Raw genomic sequence first — 20,388 nt, forward strand, 5'->3', positions numbered from 1 at the left:
TAATAATTCAGAATGTTTGTAATGAAAGAAGCGACCAACTAACAATACGTTTTAGATTTAAGATTCCATACAAATCCACATGTAGGTACATTTGTTAAAATCTTCTCACCTTGTTTGATTTTGAAATGGATATCTCGGATCCATGCGCTGCGTTTTAAATTCCTGGTCACACATTTTTGTTATTCAATAGAATAACTAAATAATACGTATAATATTACAAGTCAATACATTAAATAAAGTTATATAAAAAGTAAACTAGATAATTCAATAAAACAAGACATTTGTCATTGAAATTTATTTTTAAATTTATCTATCACGGTATAACAAAGAGATTAAAATAAGGGTATATTACATACGGTAAGGAGGAGAAGAATTTATATGGATGAATTAATGAAGTAGGTCTTCAGTGTTTAGTAGAGTCCGCTTAGTCTCGACGTGGAACCCTTTACTTAACAGCTAACCGCTAGTTGTCGAAAGCATCCTTGAATCCTTCATTATATCACATGCTATCTTTGACTATCGAAATGAAAAAGAAAGTGACGGTATTATATTTAATGAAACATTAACTTTAAGAATGTTTTTTGCAACTAGCCGTAAGTAAACAAGAAATTAATAATGAAACCATTCACGGACAATCTGCGTACATTAAAGAACTAGACTCACAATCACACTCAAAAATTGTCTAATCAAAACTCTGCCTTAGGCAGAGTTCTCGTTCAGTTGTACAGTTACGACCGCGCTTTGAATACAACGCCACACATCATCATCAGCATCATAAACATTCTCTGTGCTACAATCTACCCTAGAAAGTCTCAGCAGCTCGAAGCCCTGAAATATCCTGTTGCTCCTGCATCGATTAAAGTATTAAGGCCCAAAAAAGCGAATATTTTCGGAAGAAGAAAACAAACTTTGTAATTATATTTTGGATATTAAAAGTCGTCTTTATGGAAATAGATTTATTAATTGGCGGGAAAAATAGAAGAAACATAATATTTCAACTGTTACAAAGGTGAAGCTGGCAAAGATTGGCTTCAGGTATTTTTAAGCAGATACCCAGAACTGTCGATAAGAAAACCAGAAAGCACTTCAGCTGCACGTGCCCCTAGGCTTAATAAGCGAGCTGTTAAACAGTTTTATGATGAACATAAACTTCCACCCGACAGAATTTATAACCGTGATGAAACAGGAATTTTAGTGGATCCTACAACGAGATCAAACATAATTGCACGAAAAGTAAAACAAGTGGTATCCATTAAGGTAGCGGTGCTAGTAGATGGCCATGCATCAGTAGTTGGCCACTTTCCCTAAAAATGCTTATAACAAGAGTTTTATATAACATTTTTTACGCATTGTTAGCTTATAGGCTATGATCATCTGGCAACACAAAAAAATAGACGCCGTCATGTTGGTAGCCGTGATATTCAAGATGGCGAATTCAGACTTTTGAATCGGTGGTCGTCAGATTAAAACAAGGTAATTTCTTATGTTATTTATTAAGCAAAGAGGTCAATCATTCGAAAGATTTTGATGGCAAATCATGTTATTTTGTTTGGATAATTTGGTTTTAGGATTTATAGTGGGTTTGAGTCCACATTTGTTTTAAAAATGCATTTTTGCTTACATTATAGTTTGTTGGGGTGGCCCATTACTAGCATCTGTTAGTCAAAATAATTTGATAGTTGCCCGTCCGGTATTTTCTATTTCAAGTTTATTTTGCTTCATTATTTTTTAATCTAACCTAAAAAGTTAATAAAATTAAAATGCTTTAACATTTTTTGGGTTTTATTTTTAATTTTCAGTAATGAGCCGGGTGGGCAACTGACTGACTGACTATTATTTCGGCCAATTACTAATTTTGTCCCTGTATTCCATTTTAGGTAAGTACTAACTTTATTTTTTATTTTTTAGATGCCAGGAAAAAAAGGAGCGTTTTTAAGTTATAGTGAAGAGGCCATGACCCAAGCCGTTAACGACGTAAGACTCCATGACACACCGATACGTGCTGCCGCCAAGAAATTTGGAGTCCCTCAGCAGACTCTTGCAAATAAAGTGACCGGGAAATCTCCTCTTGCAAGGAAGATGGGCCCAGCCACTATGCTGATAAAAGAAGAAGAGGAGAGAATATGCCAATGGGTGTACGAATCTGCAGCGGCTGGATTCCCCATTACTCACGAGCAGCTGCTCTTCAGTATTCAGAAATACTTGAATTATTTAAAACGAAACTGCAAATTTTTTAAGGCGAATAATAAGCCAGGAAAAACATTTTTAAAACTTTTTATGAAGAGGAATAAAGGAATAGCCTCAAGAACCTCGCAAAGCTTGACGTTTTCTAGAACAGCCGTCAACGAAGAAGCATTATTGCTTCTTGGGAATCTCTTGGAAATTCTTTGGGAATTGGGAATGGTTTGGAAAAGTTGGAGACAAATTAAAAGAAAAATGTTGGGCCGACCTTCTCCTTGACCCCAACAGAGTCTTTAACTGTGACGAGACGGCTTTCATGTTGGCACCTAAAACACCCAAGGTCCTCGCAAAAAAGGAGACGAAAACGTCTACCAACATGTTAATGCTGACGACAAAGAGTGTTTGACTGTACTTGTTACAGGAAACGCGGCCGGCACCTTTGCTCCTACGACAATTATATACCCTTACAAGCGAATTCCAGCTGAAATTTCCGACAATTTTCCATCAGGGTGGGGACTGGGAAAAACCGACTCGGGTTGGATGACCTGTGAAGCTTTTTTTGAGTTCATAGCTGACATATTCTTCCCTTGTCTATCCTCTCAAACCCTCATGTTACCTGTCATACTCTTCGTAGATGGACAAAAATCGCGTTTGTCTTACCAACGCAGCCAGTTCTGTCATGAGAAAGGCATCGTACTTATACCACTCTTTCCAAATGCTCCTCATTTGCTGCAACCACTTGACGTGGCCGTTTTTAAACCTTTAAAGGTGGCTTGGAGGAAGCGAGTGCACATGTGGCGGATTGAAAAAATTCAAAGCGAGGAGGGGCACGTTTTAAAGAAGAAAGACTTCGCCAAATTACTTAAGGAGGTGATGGAAGAAAGCTTAACCCCTTCCATACTAGTGAATGGTTTCCGCAAATGTGGCCTTGTTCCCTGGAACCCCGAAGCAGTTACGATCCCTGGGAAAGCTATTGAGAAGAAGGACAACACTAAAAAAATTTTGTTCTTAAAGAGAGGCTTACATTTTCTAAATGAATCAATACCTGCTGACACCTTGATTGCATTTCAATCTACAATTGGTGATTGGTCTGGTGACACCACTGATAAGTCATTGTTCAACTTATGGCACAGTACCAAAACTGACGAAGAAGCCCTCCAAAAGGAAGATAGTGATCTAACGCACGAGGATCGGACAGCATCTCCACTTACAGCTGACTTCAACATTCCAGCACCGATTTCCGACTTAGCCACTGCGGACATGGAGCTTGTACATGAACTACCAGGACCACCATCTACTTCAACATTCCAGCACCGATTTCCGACTTAGCCACTGCGGACATGGAGCTTGTACATGAACTACCAGGACCACCATCTAGCACAGCTGACTTCAACACTCCAGCACCGATTTCCGACTTAGCCACTGCGGACATGGAGCTTGTACATGAACTACCAGGACCACCATCTAGCACAGCTGACTTCAACATTCCAGCACCGATTTCCGACTTAGCCACTGCGGACATGGAGCTTGTACATGAACTACCAGGACCACCATCTAGCACAGCTGACTTTAACATTCCAGCACTGATTTCCGACTCAGCCACTGCGGACTTATACATGCACAACCAGGACCCTCATCTACTAGCACTGTGCCTAGTCCCTTTAAAAAGCACTTTTTTTATGTACCGACGTAAGTGAGCAAGGATACAAAAAGGAAGCCAAAGGAAAAAATGCCCACCGTAGCTTTTGGAGTAGATTATGTGATCTTCTTGAAACGGAAAATGGAAAGGAAGGAGAATCTCGCAAAGCAGAAGTTAGAGCGAGCCAACGAAAGGAAACGGAAGAAGGCGGAAAAAGATGCATTGATGGAACAGAAGAAATTGGAAGGAGAAGATCGAAAGCGCCGCAAGTTTCAAGACACCCAAGCCAAAAAAACCAGAAGACATCTGTTTTATTCTTCTGACTCAAGTGTTAAAGTCTCATCGGCAGAAAGCGACATTGACGATGAAAAAACGGATGAGGATGATAGTGACAGCAAACTTATCCCTCCGAAAAAAGTGAACGGCGAATTCGTCATCGTTCGTTATGACGGCAGGTTTTATCCCGGAAAAGTTATTACGGCGCTTCCATTGGTCGCTTCAATGCCATGGCGAGAGTGGGGCGGCTATGGAAATGGCCAGTTCGGCCCGACGTTTGTGAATACGAGTGGAAAAACGTCATCACTACCATAAAGGAGCCTCAGAAAACAAGCAAAACGCGAGACCTCTTTAATGTGCCTGAAATGAAACACTTTGAAGACTAGACTTATTTAAAATAATTAAATAAATTTGTTATGAAGCAGTCTATAAGGCTTATTTTTATTTAGAACACAGAATATAGCATTGAAACTGGGTGGGCAACTACTAGTGAGAAAGTGGCCATCTACTAATTTTTCACTTATCTCAAGTGGCCATCTACTAGTATTTGTATTTCTTTTTATTTTTTTTTTCTTCGTGAATTTTTTAAACTGGAGTAATCTGTTGATTGATCTTAATAAATCAGAGTTTAAGTTATCGCAAAACGCCTTCACCGAGTGCATAGACCGATTAACAACACAGACAGTGTTTAAAAACAAAAACTACTGCATTAAATGGCCATCTACTGGCACCGCTACCTTACTTCTGCGGATAAAGGTACTACAATAACTATTGAAATACGTTTCAGCAGTAGTGCCCAATACATGCCTCCAATGATCGTGTATCCAAGAAAGAGAATGGACCGCTAATGGCAGCTAATGCTGAAAACTGCTCTTGGAGCATTCAGCATTGCTCCTGGATGGATCTTGGATCAACACTACGCAGATGGCCAGTTCTTTTTCTGTCACAAACAGAGGAGGACTCATTGTACCTAATAATAGCCCGATACACAAATAGTTTACTAAAACCAAGCGTATGGAGACTTTTAAAAATTGCATCATAAACGCAACAATTCGGTTCTCTTTATCACCCCAATCGATTTTATTATCGCAAAATATTGAAGAATGTATTGGCGCCAAAACGAGTAAACTTACGGCCGTTCCCAATATACTATCTACAGATACTTTCAGTAATTAGCTGTCAATAACCTGAAGCTGTCCCAATATACCCGATAAGTCATTCTTATCGCCTTATATTGGGACGCGTGCATTTCAATTTCTTTGACATATTTTTCTTTTTCTGCAAAGATTAATAACAAAATAATTTAAATTGAGTGTTTTACCTAATACATTTGAAACATATTCTTATGTATCAAACCCTCATGTCCAATATTGGGTCTTGCCTCTACATAATTTTATTATTAATCAAATTAATTGAAATAAATATATTAATATAATTGTCTAACCTTTTTTAATATTCACATAATTTTTTTTTCTCGTATTGCGCTGTAAAGCTGATCAAGCATAAAGTGGCGCATGCCCCCGCCATTGAGAAATAATATATATATATATACTTAAGTGCATTCAATGACAACACTGAACATCCGTGCGAGGACTACAGTCATATAGATTTGTAATTTCAAAACATCTAACTAGTCTTACAGGTAGTTTTTAAAAAATATTTTAACAATGACTGAAATTATCTTAGATATGAACAAATGTCACACGAATACCAGCGAGAAACCACTGTCTCAAAATCTTTTAATTCCTGTGCGTAGCCCACAATGCTGGAATTGAGCAACCCGAGCACGTGTCACCTGATGATAGTTAGGTGATCACCTGGGCGGCTGGGATGTGCGGTCACTTTCACAGTGTATCGCTAGCTACAATAAATAAGATCGTAACTTGTAATATTTAATGATGATCATGACTGTTGCTCTTAACGCTGACGGTCGCGTATTGCTGTTGCCGCAGCAGGATACCCAGGCACTGCAGCAGACACTGCATACTGGCTGCCGAGCTTGCCTGCGAATCACACCTTGTATTAGACCTCAACATCGATTTTTTTTTAAATTAATTAGGGAACCAGCAGAAAATCTACTGTTAATTTGATCTTACTCGTAAAGCATTACAAACCGACGCGGACGTAAGGCGCAGAATAACGCAATACGACCTGATCACATCACTATGTAAGTATGTAAAAAAAGTGAGTGTGCGTACTTATGCATGCACGCAAGAAGTTATACTTCTTTGGCCTAACAATACAATATCCTTAAAATCTTCTTCCTCATACTACTCTATGTTTGTAGAAAGAACAACATTGTAAAAATCTTGCAAAGATGGCTTTGACATTTTTTTTATGGAATAGGAGGACAAACGAGCGTATGCTGTTAAACACCTGGTGTTAAGTGATCACCGCCGCCCACTATCTCCTGCAACACCATAGGAATCACACGAGCTTTGCCGGCCTTTAAGAAAGGTGAACGCGGTTTTTTTGAAGGTACCCATGTTGTATCGTCCCGGAAACACCGCACAAGGAATCTCATTCCATAGCTTTGTAGTACGTGGAAGAAAGCTCCTTGAAAACCGCACTGTGGAGGGACGCCACACATCCAGATGGTGGGGATGATATCCTAACTTGTGGCGTGTCGTGCGAAGACAATTATTTATTGAATATTAACGAATACGGCTGTATGGGCTTTAACCTTCTGCCTGTCAAACGTCAATGTCAGAAAATTTTAGGAACCAACTTCACCCTGTTACTTTTTTGTTACAGCGATGCGCGCGCATCTTACAATTTCACTCTTATAATTTTTTCATAACGTGCCAAAACAAGCACAACTTAGAAAACGGAGTTTGCGAAAATTTCTGAGATAAACGCAACTGCAATATATTTACTGGCCAGTCACAAATTAATGATTAATTAAATAAGAAAAAATAATATATGGGAATCATCACCAAATGATCATAAGAGAGAATGAGATTTGGCTAACTTGTTAGTACATAACTCTTTATTATTAAAGTATTAGATTAGCCTGTTGTATATTAGCAAAGATTCATTTCAACTCTCTGGACATAGTCCCTCTGTAACACAATCAACCCCGCATCAGCACTGTGGATTCATTGAATGTTAAGAATTTAATTTTCAACAGTCCTACCACTAGAATATTCTCGAATAACAGAAGACACATACAAAATATAGAATTCTCCCCAGCCAGAATCAAAACCCAAATAAAATTTATTTTTGTGGAAATATAAATAATAATGTCGTGATTTTTGCAACAAATCAGAATCACCAATGTACCTTAGCATATTATTATAAGTACATATGTTTGTCTACAAAAGTTTTGTATGACTTAAAATAAATTATGTGTACCTTGAGAAGTAGTAAATCTGGATCTGTGTGTGGGAATGGTGAATCGGACGATTCTATACACCTTGCTAGTGCAGCATCACTGAAATAAATAATATTTTGAAGCATAATTTTAATGAAAATAAAATTATTATTAATCTACACAAACACTTCTCAATGTTATAATATAACTAAAATAGATATATGCAGATTGCTTTTTTATTAAACTTAAAGGTAAGTGATCTGCACAATCTATGCTGTTTAAATGCCAAAGGTATTAAGGGTGTGGCCTTTTAGATTAGTAGGCATATTTTTTATATGGTACCAATGTTATATCAACCTGGGAACATGGCACAAGCAAATATATTCAATTTTTTTGGTTATTTCATTTTTCATTTATATAAAACAAAAATAGAATAGGCCCCAGGACACTTCCTTGAGGTACACCACACTGGTTAAATGTATATTCAGATTTGTATGTTTCTTTCTCACTAATTTTATTAGTCCGAGCAATAATTACACTTTGTTTCCTATTTTGGAAATATGATCGGAACCAATCTAACACAAGCCCCCGTATTCCATATGCCTCTATTTTTTTTAATAATAAGTCATGGGACACTCTATCAAAGGCTTTTGACATGTCAAAGTACAATACTGTAGTCAATGTTTTTGTGTCGAATATTTTGAGCAATTGAGTGTGATAAAGAATAGATTGCATCATTAGTAGATATATTTTTCTGAAAGGCAAATTGTTCATCTTTAATTAAATGAAATTTATTACTGAACTTATTTATATGGGATAGGAAACACACACTGACCTATTACATATTTACCTGAGCTCTGTTGACTGCAATTGCTGTCTAGCTGAAGCCATAGCATCATGTACTGCTAGTTGTTCTCGAGGTTGCAGCGGAGGATTTGCACCCATAGCCTTAAAAATATATATTAATATAGTGGTAACAATATTATGTAGTAGGGGCAATGGGCAATGCATATCAAAATGCAGAAGTACTAACTAAACTGGAAGTCTCCATATCCATAAGATTTAGTTTTTATACCACGTTACTTTTAGTTTCCTACCAGTAAAAAGTTTTACTTTTATCTTATATCACAATATTTTTCATGACGCCACAAATGGCCCAACAGAAGACCAGCATTGGTTTTCAAACCAGCAACATGCTGAGTTGGGACCATTTTTTTGAATCATATATAATAGAAATGTTTCAGTCTTTTTGTTTTTTGCTTGTTTATCAATCTAATGTTTATATTTATTTTTTATGTTATGTCTTTGTACAAAACTACTTACTTATATGTTTCGAAATAAAAATTTTCTTTCTTTCATAAAAACTATCAGAATTATTTATTATAGTCTCATCATCTTAATTTCATCAACATTGTAGGAAGAGTCAGACTCCAGTCACCTTTGGCTTGGTCTACCTATGAATATGATACCCTAATCACATGACTGACATACTTTTTTGCTACTTTTATGAAAAAAAGACTAGAGTGGTGCTCCTCTACACTGGATGCAAGCTAGGTGGGTACCAAGGAAGCACCAGTGTGTTTCTGTATGAAGGATGCTGTAACTAGTGTAATGGGCTAATAATGCTTAACAATGTCTCAAAATAATGCCACTATCAGTGGGAGGCTCGTTTGCACAGGATGCCGGTTAGATTGTGGGTACCACAACAGCCTATTTTTGCAGTGAAGCAGTAATGTGTAAGCATTACTGTGTTACAGTCTGTAGGGCGCCATAGCTAGTAAAATTACTGGGCAAATGAGACATAACATCTTATGTCTCAAGGTAACGAGCGAAGTTGTAGTGCCATTCAGAATTTTTGGGGTTTTTCAAGAATCCTGAGCCGCACTGCATTGTAATAGAAAGGTGGATTTCAAGCATATTGTCACTTATTCTGATAAAATTATATATATTTTTTTCTTCACCTACCTTTGTGTGTGCTTCCGCTATGGCTCTTAGACCATTAACCCATTCCTGTCTAGCTCTTGCATCTGTAGCTCTCAATTTCAACATATCCCCTGAAGCACAATTAATTGTGAATGTTTTAGAATCTTCATCACTTGGACAAATCACAGCACCAGCTAAGTGAGCCTGGAATGGCATACTTTATATTATAATGTACAATTCGGAATGTACAGAAAAAGACAATCAGCCCACGAGACTAAGGCTGCTGTATATATCACAAGCTTAACCCCATAAAGCACTTGCAAAATTTGCAGGAAAATATTGTAGTCTAATAGATAGAATTTTTTTATTCAAAGTTACCTCTCCTCTTGCAGGTTGGCCTGGCTGTACTGTGTCTCCAGGGCCATCAAATAAATAATACGATAGAACCCCAGTTTCTGAATCCACAGCGAACCATCGTTGTTGCCACCCCTTAACTACATTAGTATACTTGTACAGTTGTCCTGACAATGGGCGATGTGCGCCCAAACATGAAGATTTGATCATTTTTAAACAACGTCTCTAAACATCAACCTCATTGAAGCATACTTTTAAAAAATATTAAGATAGTAAATATTTATTGAATTCCTGGGACAGTACTCACAAAGTCATTTATCACTTATACTGAGCACGTATTGTATCAAATTTGAAAATATAAATACCTATGTAGATAGAATAATATATTAAACTGAATAAATAATAAGAAAATATGAAATTTCACGTAGTAGGTATTAAGTAAAAACAACCAAAGAGATAACAACAGGGATGGAACAGTCGCCTTAAAGTGACGTTTTCAGAAAACTGTAGTGCCATCTGTTAGTTGGCCCCAAAATTAAAGCTTTATCAGCTTTCACTCGCTTTGAAACCTACCCACTTGTCATAAAATGGCGGCTACTTCTAGCGTTTGCATATTATGTATGTAGCTCTCGTGTTCCATTTTGCATATTTTTGGTATTGAAATCGAAGTGTAAGTGCGTCGAGTCGAGCCTTGTGTTCCTCCGCCTTGCTTTCGCGAATTCACTCCAAAAATCTCCTTATTCTGTGAATTTCTACTTTTCGTGATAGAGACACTTTTGCTTGTGGAATTTATGAACTTTGGTGTAATGCCGAGACGTTGTGCTTTCGGTTGTGCGCTCCGTGGTAAGTAAATTATTCTCTTAAATATTAACAGTATAGTTTATTGTCTAATCTTGTGATAAATAAAGTATCATATAAGGTTGGTTCTACTACCGGTCCGTAGATTGAATTTGCAATCATGGTTAAAACTATTATAAACATACCGGTTTTCTGTATCTTGCCCCAAAGATTAAACTCCAATCCCTCAAATCACCTTATGTCAGACTTCAGACTCCCCCTGACTTATATGGTATACACTTAATAACAATTGACAGCTGTGCTGGCTTCTGACACCGTTTTTATCAAGAGAAAAGTCAATATATGAGTCCAAAATCTAATAGAAGCCCAATGGTCATAACACTAAGTTATCACAATTTGTCTGATAGCTTTAATAGTCACTCAATGTATTTAATAATATTGTTTATTATTTTCAGAGATTCCAATGCATCATTCCCAGATGCTGTCAAATTTCCTGAGCAGTTTAAAACTTGGGCCAGTCTTGTTGGTAGAAACCCTGAAACATCTGATTTTGAATATTATAAGATGAAGTGAATTTGTGATATACACTTTTCTGACAGACACAGAAATTGTAATCAACAGCTAAGCACATTGGCAGTTTCGATGCTTCATCTGCCTGGTAAGTCCCCTAATTTAACACATATTGAGTTAATATTCGATTCTATTCCTTATTCTGTCAGATTTAGTCACACCACTAAGAATCTTTGTTGAGTTGATGGTTTTTTTTGAAGGTATGTTGTATCATTCTGGAAACACCTGACTTTCTTACACAGTTGTGATTACAAAATTCAATGGTTACATTTCTAGCTAAAACTGGTTCATTATCAGTGTAAATCATTAAATTTATAAAACATAATCTTTACATATTCACATTAATTTTCAGGACAAGTTCAGAGTCAAGTAATCTTAGGACAAGCTTCATCCACACTACATTTACTGCCTAAAATAATACAGCAAGACTGTCAGGGTAAATAATTTTTAAAACTTATTTACAATATTTTATACACTTTATTATACAATAATAATACTTTATAATATATATTATGAATGTCAAAAATAATACATTTTTCCATTTATCACTACTTTGAAAAAGGTTGAGATGAGAAGTGGCAGATAACTCATTCCCATTCTTTTAAATGAAAATTGACCTATCATGATATAATTTATACCAAAAGAGTATTGTAATTATTAATAAATGTGTGTGTGTGTCGTATGATAATATAACATAATGATATTCTTAATGATACCACAGAAATGGCATAGAGCGGCCACCCTCAGGGTATTAAATAATAAATTTTATTATATGATTTAACATTGTCTCTAAGTGTAAAATCTGTCAAAATTAAGCGTAGAAATGGGCATTGACAATTTGATTTTGTTCTGCTTTTAATCCCATGTCTTTTATGTATCTTCTTAAAATTATTGATATTTATACAAAATTTTGATGTATATCTTGTTTGTAATTTTTAAATAATGGGCCCATAAAATGTTATTGATTGAAAATCCCTCATTTGATCTTGATCTTAATGTCATGTTTTCATATAATATAGTCTTAATAATTTCATTTCATTTACATAAGATTTTACAAATCACAATAAAAGTTCTCCATTCCTTGCCCGCATGCTGTGGCGTACAAATAATAAATAATCATTAATCTATTATTATATTTATTATTTACAGAGCCGTATGTGAGCAACCTTATTTTAGAAAAAGCATCAACTACAACAACATTCCAACCTATGGTTGCAGGTAAAACTCACATATTTTTTTTAATTTGTTGGCTATTATCAATCATAATTAATGATTATATTTTGTTTTGAACACATACCAAAATATTATATAATATATTTCTATCTATTTTTTTTTATGGAATAGGAGGACAAACGAGCGTACGGGTCACCTGTTGTTAAGTGATCACCGCCGCCCACTATCTCTTGCAACACCATAGGAATCACACGAGCTTTGCCGGCCTTTAAGAAAGGTGAACGCGGTTTTTTTGAAGGTATCGTCCCGGAAACACCGCACAAGGAGGCTCATTCCACAGCTTTGTAGTACGTGGAAGCTCTTTGAAAACCGCACTGTGGAGGACCGCCACACATCCAGATGGTGAGGATAATATCCTAACTTGTGGCGTGTCGTGCGAAGGTGGAATTCGGCGGCAGGAATCAGGTTAAACAGCTTCAGCAGTCTTCGGAACACTCCCCGTGATAAATGCGGTAGAAGACACACAATAAAGCGACGTCTCTACGCAACGCCAAGTGATCCAGCCGTTCACAGAGCACTGGGTCCCCGACAATTCGAGCTGCTCTGCGTTGCATGCGGTCAAATGGATCGAGCTGATACTGGGGTGCGCCAGACCAGAGATGACAGCAATGCTCCATGTGTGGCCGGACCTGCGCTTTGTAGAGCGCTAGTATGTGGGCCGGCTTGAAGTATTGCCGTGCTCTATTAATGACGCCCAGTTTCTTTGAAGCCAAGTCTTTCTTCATATTATACACAACTACACCATAAATAAAAATAAAACCAAAATGTTATAATTTTAAATTTTGCGAGTAGTGTCGGTATGTCTTTTTTTCTATAATGGTTTTGTTTGACAGCTTATTTCAACTTGTGATTTAATTTGAGCTCTAGACTCTTAAGAATTGCTGCCCTGGTTCTACATTTTCTGAGTGCTACTTCATTATGATTTGATTTTTGGTTTTATTTTAATTTTTCTCCATAATCGTCTAATTGAAATTGACGTTTGAAATTATTTGAAAAGTATAGTTAAAATTCACTCTGACAAAGTGGGCAACAAACTACATAAGAATAAATAAATAAATAAGTATTATTTCCAATTTCAGATGCATCTCAACAATTTGCGTCAGCAATATGCTTGATGCTGGAACATAATTATAGTGTTATTAGCAAGCCTAAAAGAACAGCTGGAAAAGGTATTAATATTATTATACTAATATTACAAATGGGAAAGATTCTGATTTCTTTTAAAAATATTGTTTTTATAATTTTTTATCCAAAAAGTGCTGAATAAATTTGTATGAAATTTGGCATAATTTATAATAATCAACAAAATCCTTTGTGTACTACTAAACAAACAGATGATTTACAAGTTCAACATTCCGATTATGATGGTAGTCAAAAAAACGTTCAGAGCAAGGTACCCTCATCACATTCAATAAATTTGCAAACAACGGAATTGAATAAATGCACGAAGGAACCGGTTGTGTCGAGGAAGCGTGGCCCTAGTAGACACTAAGATAAAGGCGAGTACACATACCCCTTACCGAGATGCTCTCACTGCTAGTCAACAAAATACTAATTTAAAGGACAACGATGTTTTTTAATTAGTTACTAAAAGGAAAAAACATATTCAAAGAAATATGCGTGGTAAGGGACACGCTGACGACTTATTAGAAGCTGTTCCCACTACGTCGGCATTATATATATATCTCGTGTTCGATGCGATATTCCCGCAGACAAACTAGAGGAATATATAAGAAAAAAGGGAGAGAATGTGATAAAAATTGCTTATTTACAATAATTTAATAATCAAACCAATTTTAATACATTTGTGGTAACTATAGAAGCGCATAAATTAAATATCTTTTTAAACGAGAAATTTTGGCCGCCTGGCATAGTTTATAGAAAATTTATTTATAAAAATAAATATCACGGAATTAATAACCAAACTCAGCTAACCAACAAAAATGGCTAATAACATAAGAATATCATCTTTCAATTGTAAGTCTGCAAAGAGATCTATAGAGCATATTTGTCAGCTATGTCAACTCTCGGATATTGTCGCTCTTCAAGAAACTAGACTTATGCCACATGACCTTGCCTTTTTATCTGAAATTGACGAAAATTTCCTTTATCACGGGATCTCAGGTGTAAATGCTTCCGAAGGCATTTTAAGGGGTAGACCATATGGTGGCGTGGCTCTTTTGTGGAGGAAGAATCTCTTTCAACAAACAAATATAATTGCTACAAATGATGAAAGTTCCCGTGTAGTGGCAATTAAGTTTAAAATAAATAATTTATTATTTATTGCGATGAGTGTGTACATGCCTTGTGATTGTGGCGATAACTTACCGGAGTTTACATGTACGCTAGGCGCAATGAGCGCTGTCGTCGAAAGTTGTGACGTGCAAATGGTGTATATGTTAGGCGATTACAATGCTCATCCAGACTCAGGGAGGGAACTTAAGGCTTTCTGTGAGGAGATGGACTGGGGCTGCTCTGACATTGATATGTTGGATATGCAGTCGACGTTTACGTTTATAAGTGACGCGCATGGGTCACAGAAGTGGTTAGATCACTGTGTTTGTATAATATCAGCCTCACGCACTATTGTAAAATGTGAAATCCTTTATGATGTATCATGGTCTGACCATTTACCTTTACGGTTGTGCTGTCAGTTTGACATGAATATTCCGCCACTCAAAATCGTTATGAGTGATAATTATGCGCTTAATAAAATACATTGGGGCAATAGATCTTTACAGCAAATCAAATCATATACTGAATTTTGTGAAAGTATATTAAAAAATACGGAATTAAAACCTGATTGTCAAAATTGTAGCTCGCATTGTTTAAGTAAAACGCATTTAAGTCTTATTATATCAGAATATAATAGAATAATTAACATTTTGCGGCAAGGTGCCATATATACATATATTAATAAGAAACAAAAAAGGAATAACTGTATTTTTTTGTGGAATATTCATGTCAAGAACTACCATGATGAAGCAAGGACGTATTTTAAATTATGGGTTATAGCTAATAAGCCTCGTAGTGGTACATTATATGAATTGATGCGGTCGTCAAGGAATAGCTTTCGATCCGCATTAAGAAAGTGTCAAATGGGTCAAGAACAATTCAAATATGATTTATTGGCTAAATATCAGACTAATAAAAATTTTGTTAAATTTTGGCGTATCACAAATTCTTGTAATGGGCCTAGGTCAATCCCTACTACTATTGGTTGTGAAAATGATTGTATGATCGTATCACGGTTGTATCGCGAATAACTTTAAAATGCATTTCATTTTGATTCTTTAGCGGTGAACAATGTATATTATGAAACTGATTTTTGTAAGCAGGTAGATTTTGTAATTAAGGATTCTGATGTAGTTAGATCTTTTAAAAGTGTTAAAAGAGGTAAATCCTCCGGCCACGATAAATTAAATATTGAACATTTAGTGTATGCTGGACCCTCTCTAATCACAGTGTTAACTGCTTTTTTTTAATTATTTCATAAGGCATAATATATTGCCATTGGATTTTATGAGGACTACAGTTGTCCCTGTAACCAAAAACAGAATGGGTGATCTTTCTGATGTCAATAATTATAGACCAGTATCTTTATCAACTGTACTTTCTAAAGTTTTTGAACAAATTTTGTTACCTTTATTGGAGAATACAATAAAACTTAATGAGCGACAGTTTGGATTTAGGCCTAACCTTTCAACTGATCTAGCTATATTTTCTTTAAAAAATTGTATTGCTTATTACACAGAAAGAAAAACATCAGTATATGCCTGTTTTCTTGATTTAAGCAAAGCTTTTGACCGTGTGGTGTACGATAAGTTATGGGGTAACTTAGAAAGGGCTGGCGTGCCAGACGGCATTATCCGCATTTTGAGGTATTGGTATCAAAATCAACAAATTGTAGTAAAATGGCAAAGTTCATATTCAGATCCTTACGTTCTAAACTGTGGAGTAAGACAGGGTGGTTTAACTTCTCCATTGTTGTTTAATCTGTATGTTAATGACTTGATTGATGAACTGAGTGAGACTCATGTTGGATGTCATATAGGAGGATTTAATGTTAATAACCTGAGCTACGCAGATGACATGGTTCTCCTCAGTCCCTCAATCAGAGGACTCAGAGTGAAGGTGGGAATCTGTCAAAAATATGCAAGTAAACATGGTTTAATTTATAATGAAAAAAAAGTAATGTTTTAGTATTTCGGTCGGGGCGAGGTCCTGACTGCGTCCCTCCAATATATCTTAATGTAAAAGAGTTAGTAAATGTAAATCAATTTAAATATTAAGGCCATTTTGTTACGAGCACTCTGAGTGATGATGATGATATAGAGAGAGAGAGAGAGAAGAAATTTGTCAGTTAGGGCGAACATGATAATTAGAAGATTTCAGAAGTGCAGTAGGAATGTCAAAAAGCTACTGTTCACCACCTACTGTCAATCCTTTTATACAAGTAACTTGTGGGTGAAGCATACACGTAAAACTATGAACATTTTTAGAGTTCAATATATTAATGCTTTTAGGATGTTCTTGGGATTACCACGTTTTTGTAGTGCATCTCATATGTTTGCCTTATACAGAGTAGATCATTTTTATGCTATGCTGAGGAAAAAGATTTTTTCAATTAGGGATAGAATTAATAAAAATGAAAATAGTATATTAAGAGTCTTAAATAATGTACATAATTTTATTAATAGTAAATGGAATATTATTCTTAAATCTAAAAATAAATCATTGTAATATTACTAATCCTAGAATAAGTTAATACTAACAATATATGGGCAATGCTGCCTGAAATAAATAAATTTATTATTATTATTATTAAAATCTTTTGTCTGGGTGGGCAAAGTAGTTCTCTCATAGTCTTGGAGCTGGGGACAAAAATCAGCAAGATTTTTGTAATAGCCCATCATTTATTTTGTAGTATGTGAGTCAGCAAAGTTAGGGACTAGCACACCTGATGATGGCGGGCTTTGAATAGTAATATTATTTTATTATTGAATAGTAATATAATTATTTAGTAATATTACAACACACATAAGAAATTAAACATAATAAGAAATTCGAAAGGTCTTTATTTAACAAACATTAACCATAAATGTGACAGTAATTTTATAACAGCAGATTAATGCATGACATGACATAAGACTATTTAGCCAAATGTCTTTTTTGATGAAGGCTGCATTGGTACCTGATAGGATTGAGAACAGCTAATGTCCGTGTGGGAATTAAATTTTGAATATATTTTTATTCATTACTAGCTGACATATTAAATTCTACTTCTTATCAAAACCTTTACTGGACTTCCACAAAAAATTCAAGACTAAAATTAGCCAGATCGATCCAGCCATTCTCGAGTTTTAGCAAGACTAACGAACAGCAATTAATTTATATATATATATATATAAACTTTAAGACTGAATCTACTATACAATTTGTAAATGAAACATTCTTTCACAGATCTAATGGCTCCACAACGCACAAAGATCAAGCATCTTCAAGCAGAAATATCGCGCTTGCGAAAAAAAAGGACAATCTTCAAGCAAGGTTAATAGGTGCTGAAGATTTGTCAAGTAGCAATGTGTTTCAACATTTTGCTATGAAATTTAAGAAACCAGCTAAATTATTTTTAAGTATGCAGTTGCAAGCATCAAAAAAACCCAAAAATGATAGAAATAACAATGATTATATAAAAGCAATATTTTGCTACATTAAAACAATAATAAAAAATGGTTATGTTATCCAAATCAAGACTAAGAAAATTGCTTCCATGACATTCAAAATATAATAACTGGGAACTTAAAAACAGATATACCCAAAAAAAATATAAAAAAGCATATTATATAAATAGCAGATGTGATGGTAGATTATCCTTTTAATTGTATAACACATAAAGTTGAAACAATATTTTAATAACACAACTATAAATGTTATTTTGTATAGTTGGTGCAGATCGATCAATCGAATTTTGTCAGGAAAATTAACATATGTGGGTGAAGACGAAACAAAAACAGCTGCCCAACAATATTATGATAAACATAAATATTATAAAAATAAAAAAATATGCAAACATTGTTTTTTATTTCTCCCTCCCAATTACCTCAATTACTCATACCAACACTACTCAATCCTATCCTTTATGTTCTATCTTGTAGCAAAATTAAATAACTAACTCTACGCGCAATTTTAACATAGTAAAAAATTGCAATGCCTACATTAAAAAGTTGAGTTATTTAATTGCGTCACATCATTAAAAATAAATTTTATAATTTCGAGCTTATATATAGTTATTTTCGGGGCCAATTTCCAGATGGCGCTAGTCATCAAATAGACAGCTCATAATGCGTAGAGAGGGCTCTCTTTACCCTATATATTATTATTAGAGATGGGCTTAAGCGCTAAAAATTAATAATACTGATAAATGCTAATAATAATTAACACTTAAAATTAGCAGTTATTTTTGCAACTGTTAAATTTATCACAGACAGATTGTTTAATAATTAATTGTTAGTAGTTGATTGTATAATTAATTCTCATTTCCTTCATACTTTTCACAGGCTTAGGACTGTCAATATTTTCTGTTGGCGTATTTAAAATGATAATCAATTTATTTACATCGATTTCTTTTTTTTATATAGCTGATTTTTGTAATCATATTTTTTTTTTCTAATTTTTTTTAATATTTATATACAAAGTTTGTAGAATTGTGTTAGAAACTACTTAAGATCTTTGTGCCGAAATAATATTATCACAATTTTTTCTTAAAATTATATATATTTTATTTCCATTTAAAAATGTTAATTGTTTGACTTTTCGAACTCCAAGTTGAGTTCTTCGTTGCAAAATGATGTAACCAGTTCGCGAAAAAAGTCTTTCGCAAGAAACAGAAGTACAAAGTACATTGCATTTATTTCGAACGAACTTAGCCAAATGTGGAAAAATGCCTTGCTTCTGCTTCCACCAGCTCAACGGTAAATTATTGCGACTAATAATTTTTGAGCTCAAATAATTATCAATTTCTATTATTGCTCTTGCAGTTGGTGACTCAGTTGATTGTGGTACAGCCTCCCTAGCATCCCAGTCGTAAAATATTGAGGTGGGATCGAGAGAACCTTTGGTGCTAGCTTCAGTATTTTCACATGGTCCTTCTCGATTTATTTCTAGAGCGACAAGTTTGATCATGCTCTCCTTCAAAATTGCTTGCTTTGCTGATGTAAAAGGCTGTAACTTAAAGCGGGGATCCGCTAAAAGTAGCTACCCCAATCGTGTTACTATTTTCTATATTTTCGAAACGACTATGAGTCAAATCTAACAAAGCTCGAACAAAATCGTATGTTATTAGTAGATATTGATAACCTGAAGAATCCGAGGTTAAAATATCGCTAAGAACTCTCTTTATGCCTTTTATGATTATTAATAGTTGACTAGCCATCAAATATTTTTCACCACTCAGATACGTCGAGGCTTCTTCAAAACATTTCAGGGATTTACAAGTTTCGATGCATAGTAACCAGTCTTCCGGCGTTAAATTTGGTAAGCTTGTAGCACCCAAAACGGCAATGGATGACTTGACGGCATCTTGAATTTCTACGATCCTTTCGAGCATGTAGAATTTGGAATTCCATCTCGTCGGAACTTCTTGAAGCAGTCGTTTGGGCTGTGTCGCTCCACTCTGAATTTGAAACTCATCAAGTTTTTGAGTGGCTTTAGCGCTTCGCTTGAAATAAGCGACGATGAGCTTCACACGTTCAATCACAGACTTGATGGGTACAGTTTTTTCCGTCGCATCTTGCACTATTAAATTTATAGTGTGTGCTGCACATCCGAAATGTTTCCACCCCAGCTCCTGTGATATGGCTTTCTTAATGTAAGCAGCGTTATCAGAAACAGCTAAATTAATTTTAGTTGAAATGCCCCAAGAATCGGAAATATTTTTCAACTGAATTGCTGTATTTGCACAGTGGAAGGTCCTGAAATTACTTCGCAGTCGAAAACAATCGATTCAAAATCAAAATTTTTATTTATAAAATGCCCAGTAACGGCCATGAAACTATCATTTCTTGCTGAAGTCCAATTATCGGTCGTAATGCAGATTGTT

At 35.2% G+C, this 20,388-nt stretch overlaps 2 protein-coding genes and 1 pseudogene across 2 annotated transcripts; 2 read left to right on the top strand and 1 right to left on the bottom strand.

The window, feature by feature from the left end:
* Nucleotides 1-280: 280 nt before the first annotated feature.
* Nucleotides 281-10,138, bottom strand: LOC126976641 (oxysterol-binding protein-related protein 11). Its single transcript, XM_050825127.1, has 5 exons — nucleotides 9,711-10,138; nucleotides 9,375-9,536; nucleotides 8,260-8,357; nucleotides 7,451-7,529; nucleotides 281-6,099 (listed from the first exon to the last, which is right to left on the bottom strand). Exons 1-5 carry the CDS (start codon nucleotides 9,894-9,896, stop codon nucleotides 5,989-5,991), a joined length of 636 nt encoding a protein of 211 aa, XP_050681084.1. The 5' UTR covers nucleotides 9,897-10,138; the 3' UTR covers nucleotides 281-5,988.
* LOC126976650 (uncharacterized) lies at nucleotides 2,722-3,901 on the top strand (annotated as a pseudogene).
* Nucleotides 10,139-10,624: 486 nt separating the features above from the next.
* Nucleotides 10,625-18,305, top strand: LOC126976647 (uncharacterized). The gene is made up of 5 exons (XM_050825136.1): nucleotides 10,625-11,142; nucleotides 11,407-11,490; nucleotides 12,204-12,272; nucleotides 13,367-13,456; nucleotides 17,751-18,305. The coding sequence occupies exons 1-5, from the start codon at nucleotides 11,127-11,129 to the stop codon at nucleotides 17,840-17,842; spliced, it is 351 nt and encodes a 116-aa protein (XP_050681093.1). The 5' UTR covers nucleotides 10,625-11,126; the 3' UTR covers nucleotides 17,843-18,305.
* The last annotated feature ends 2,083 nt before the right edge of the window (nucleotides 18,306-20,388 follow it).

This window comes from Leptidea sinapis, chromosome 41 (genome assembly GCF_905404315.1).
Source record: "Leptidea sinapis chromosome 41, ilLepSina1.1, whole genome shotgun sequence".
Classification (NCBI taxonomy): domain Eukaryota; kingdom Metazoa; phylum Arthropoda; class Insecta; order Lepidoptera; family Pieridae; genus Leptidea; species Leptidea sinapis.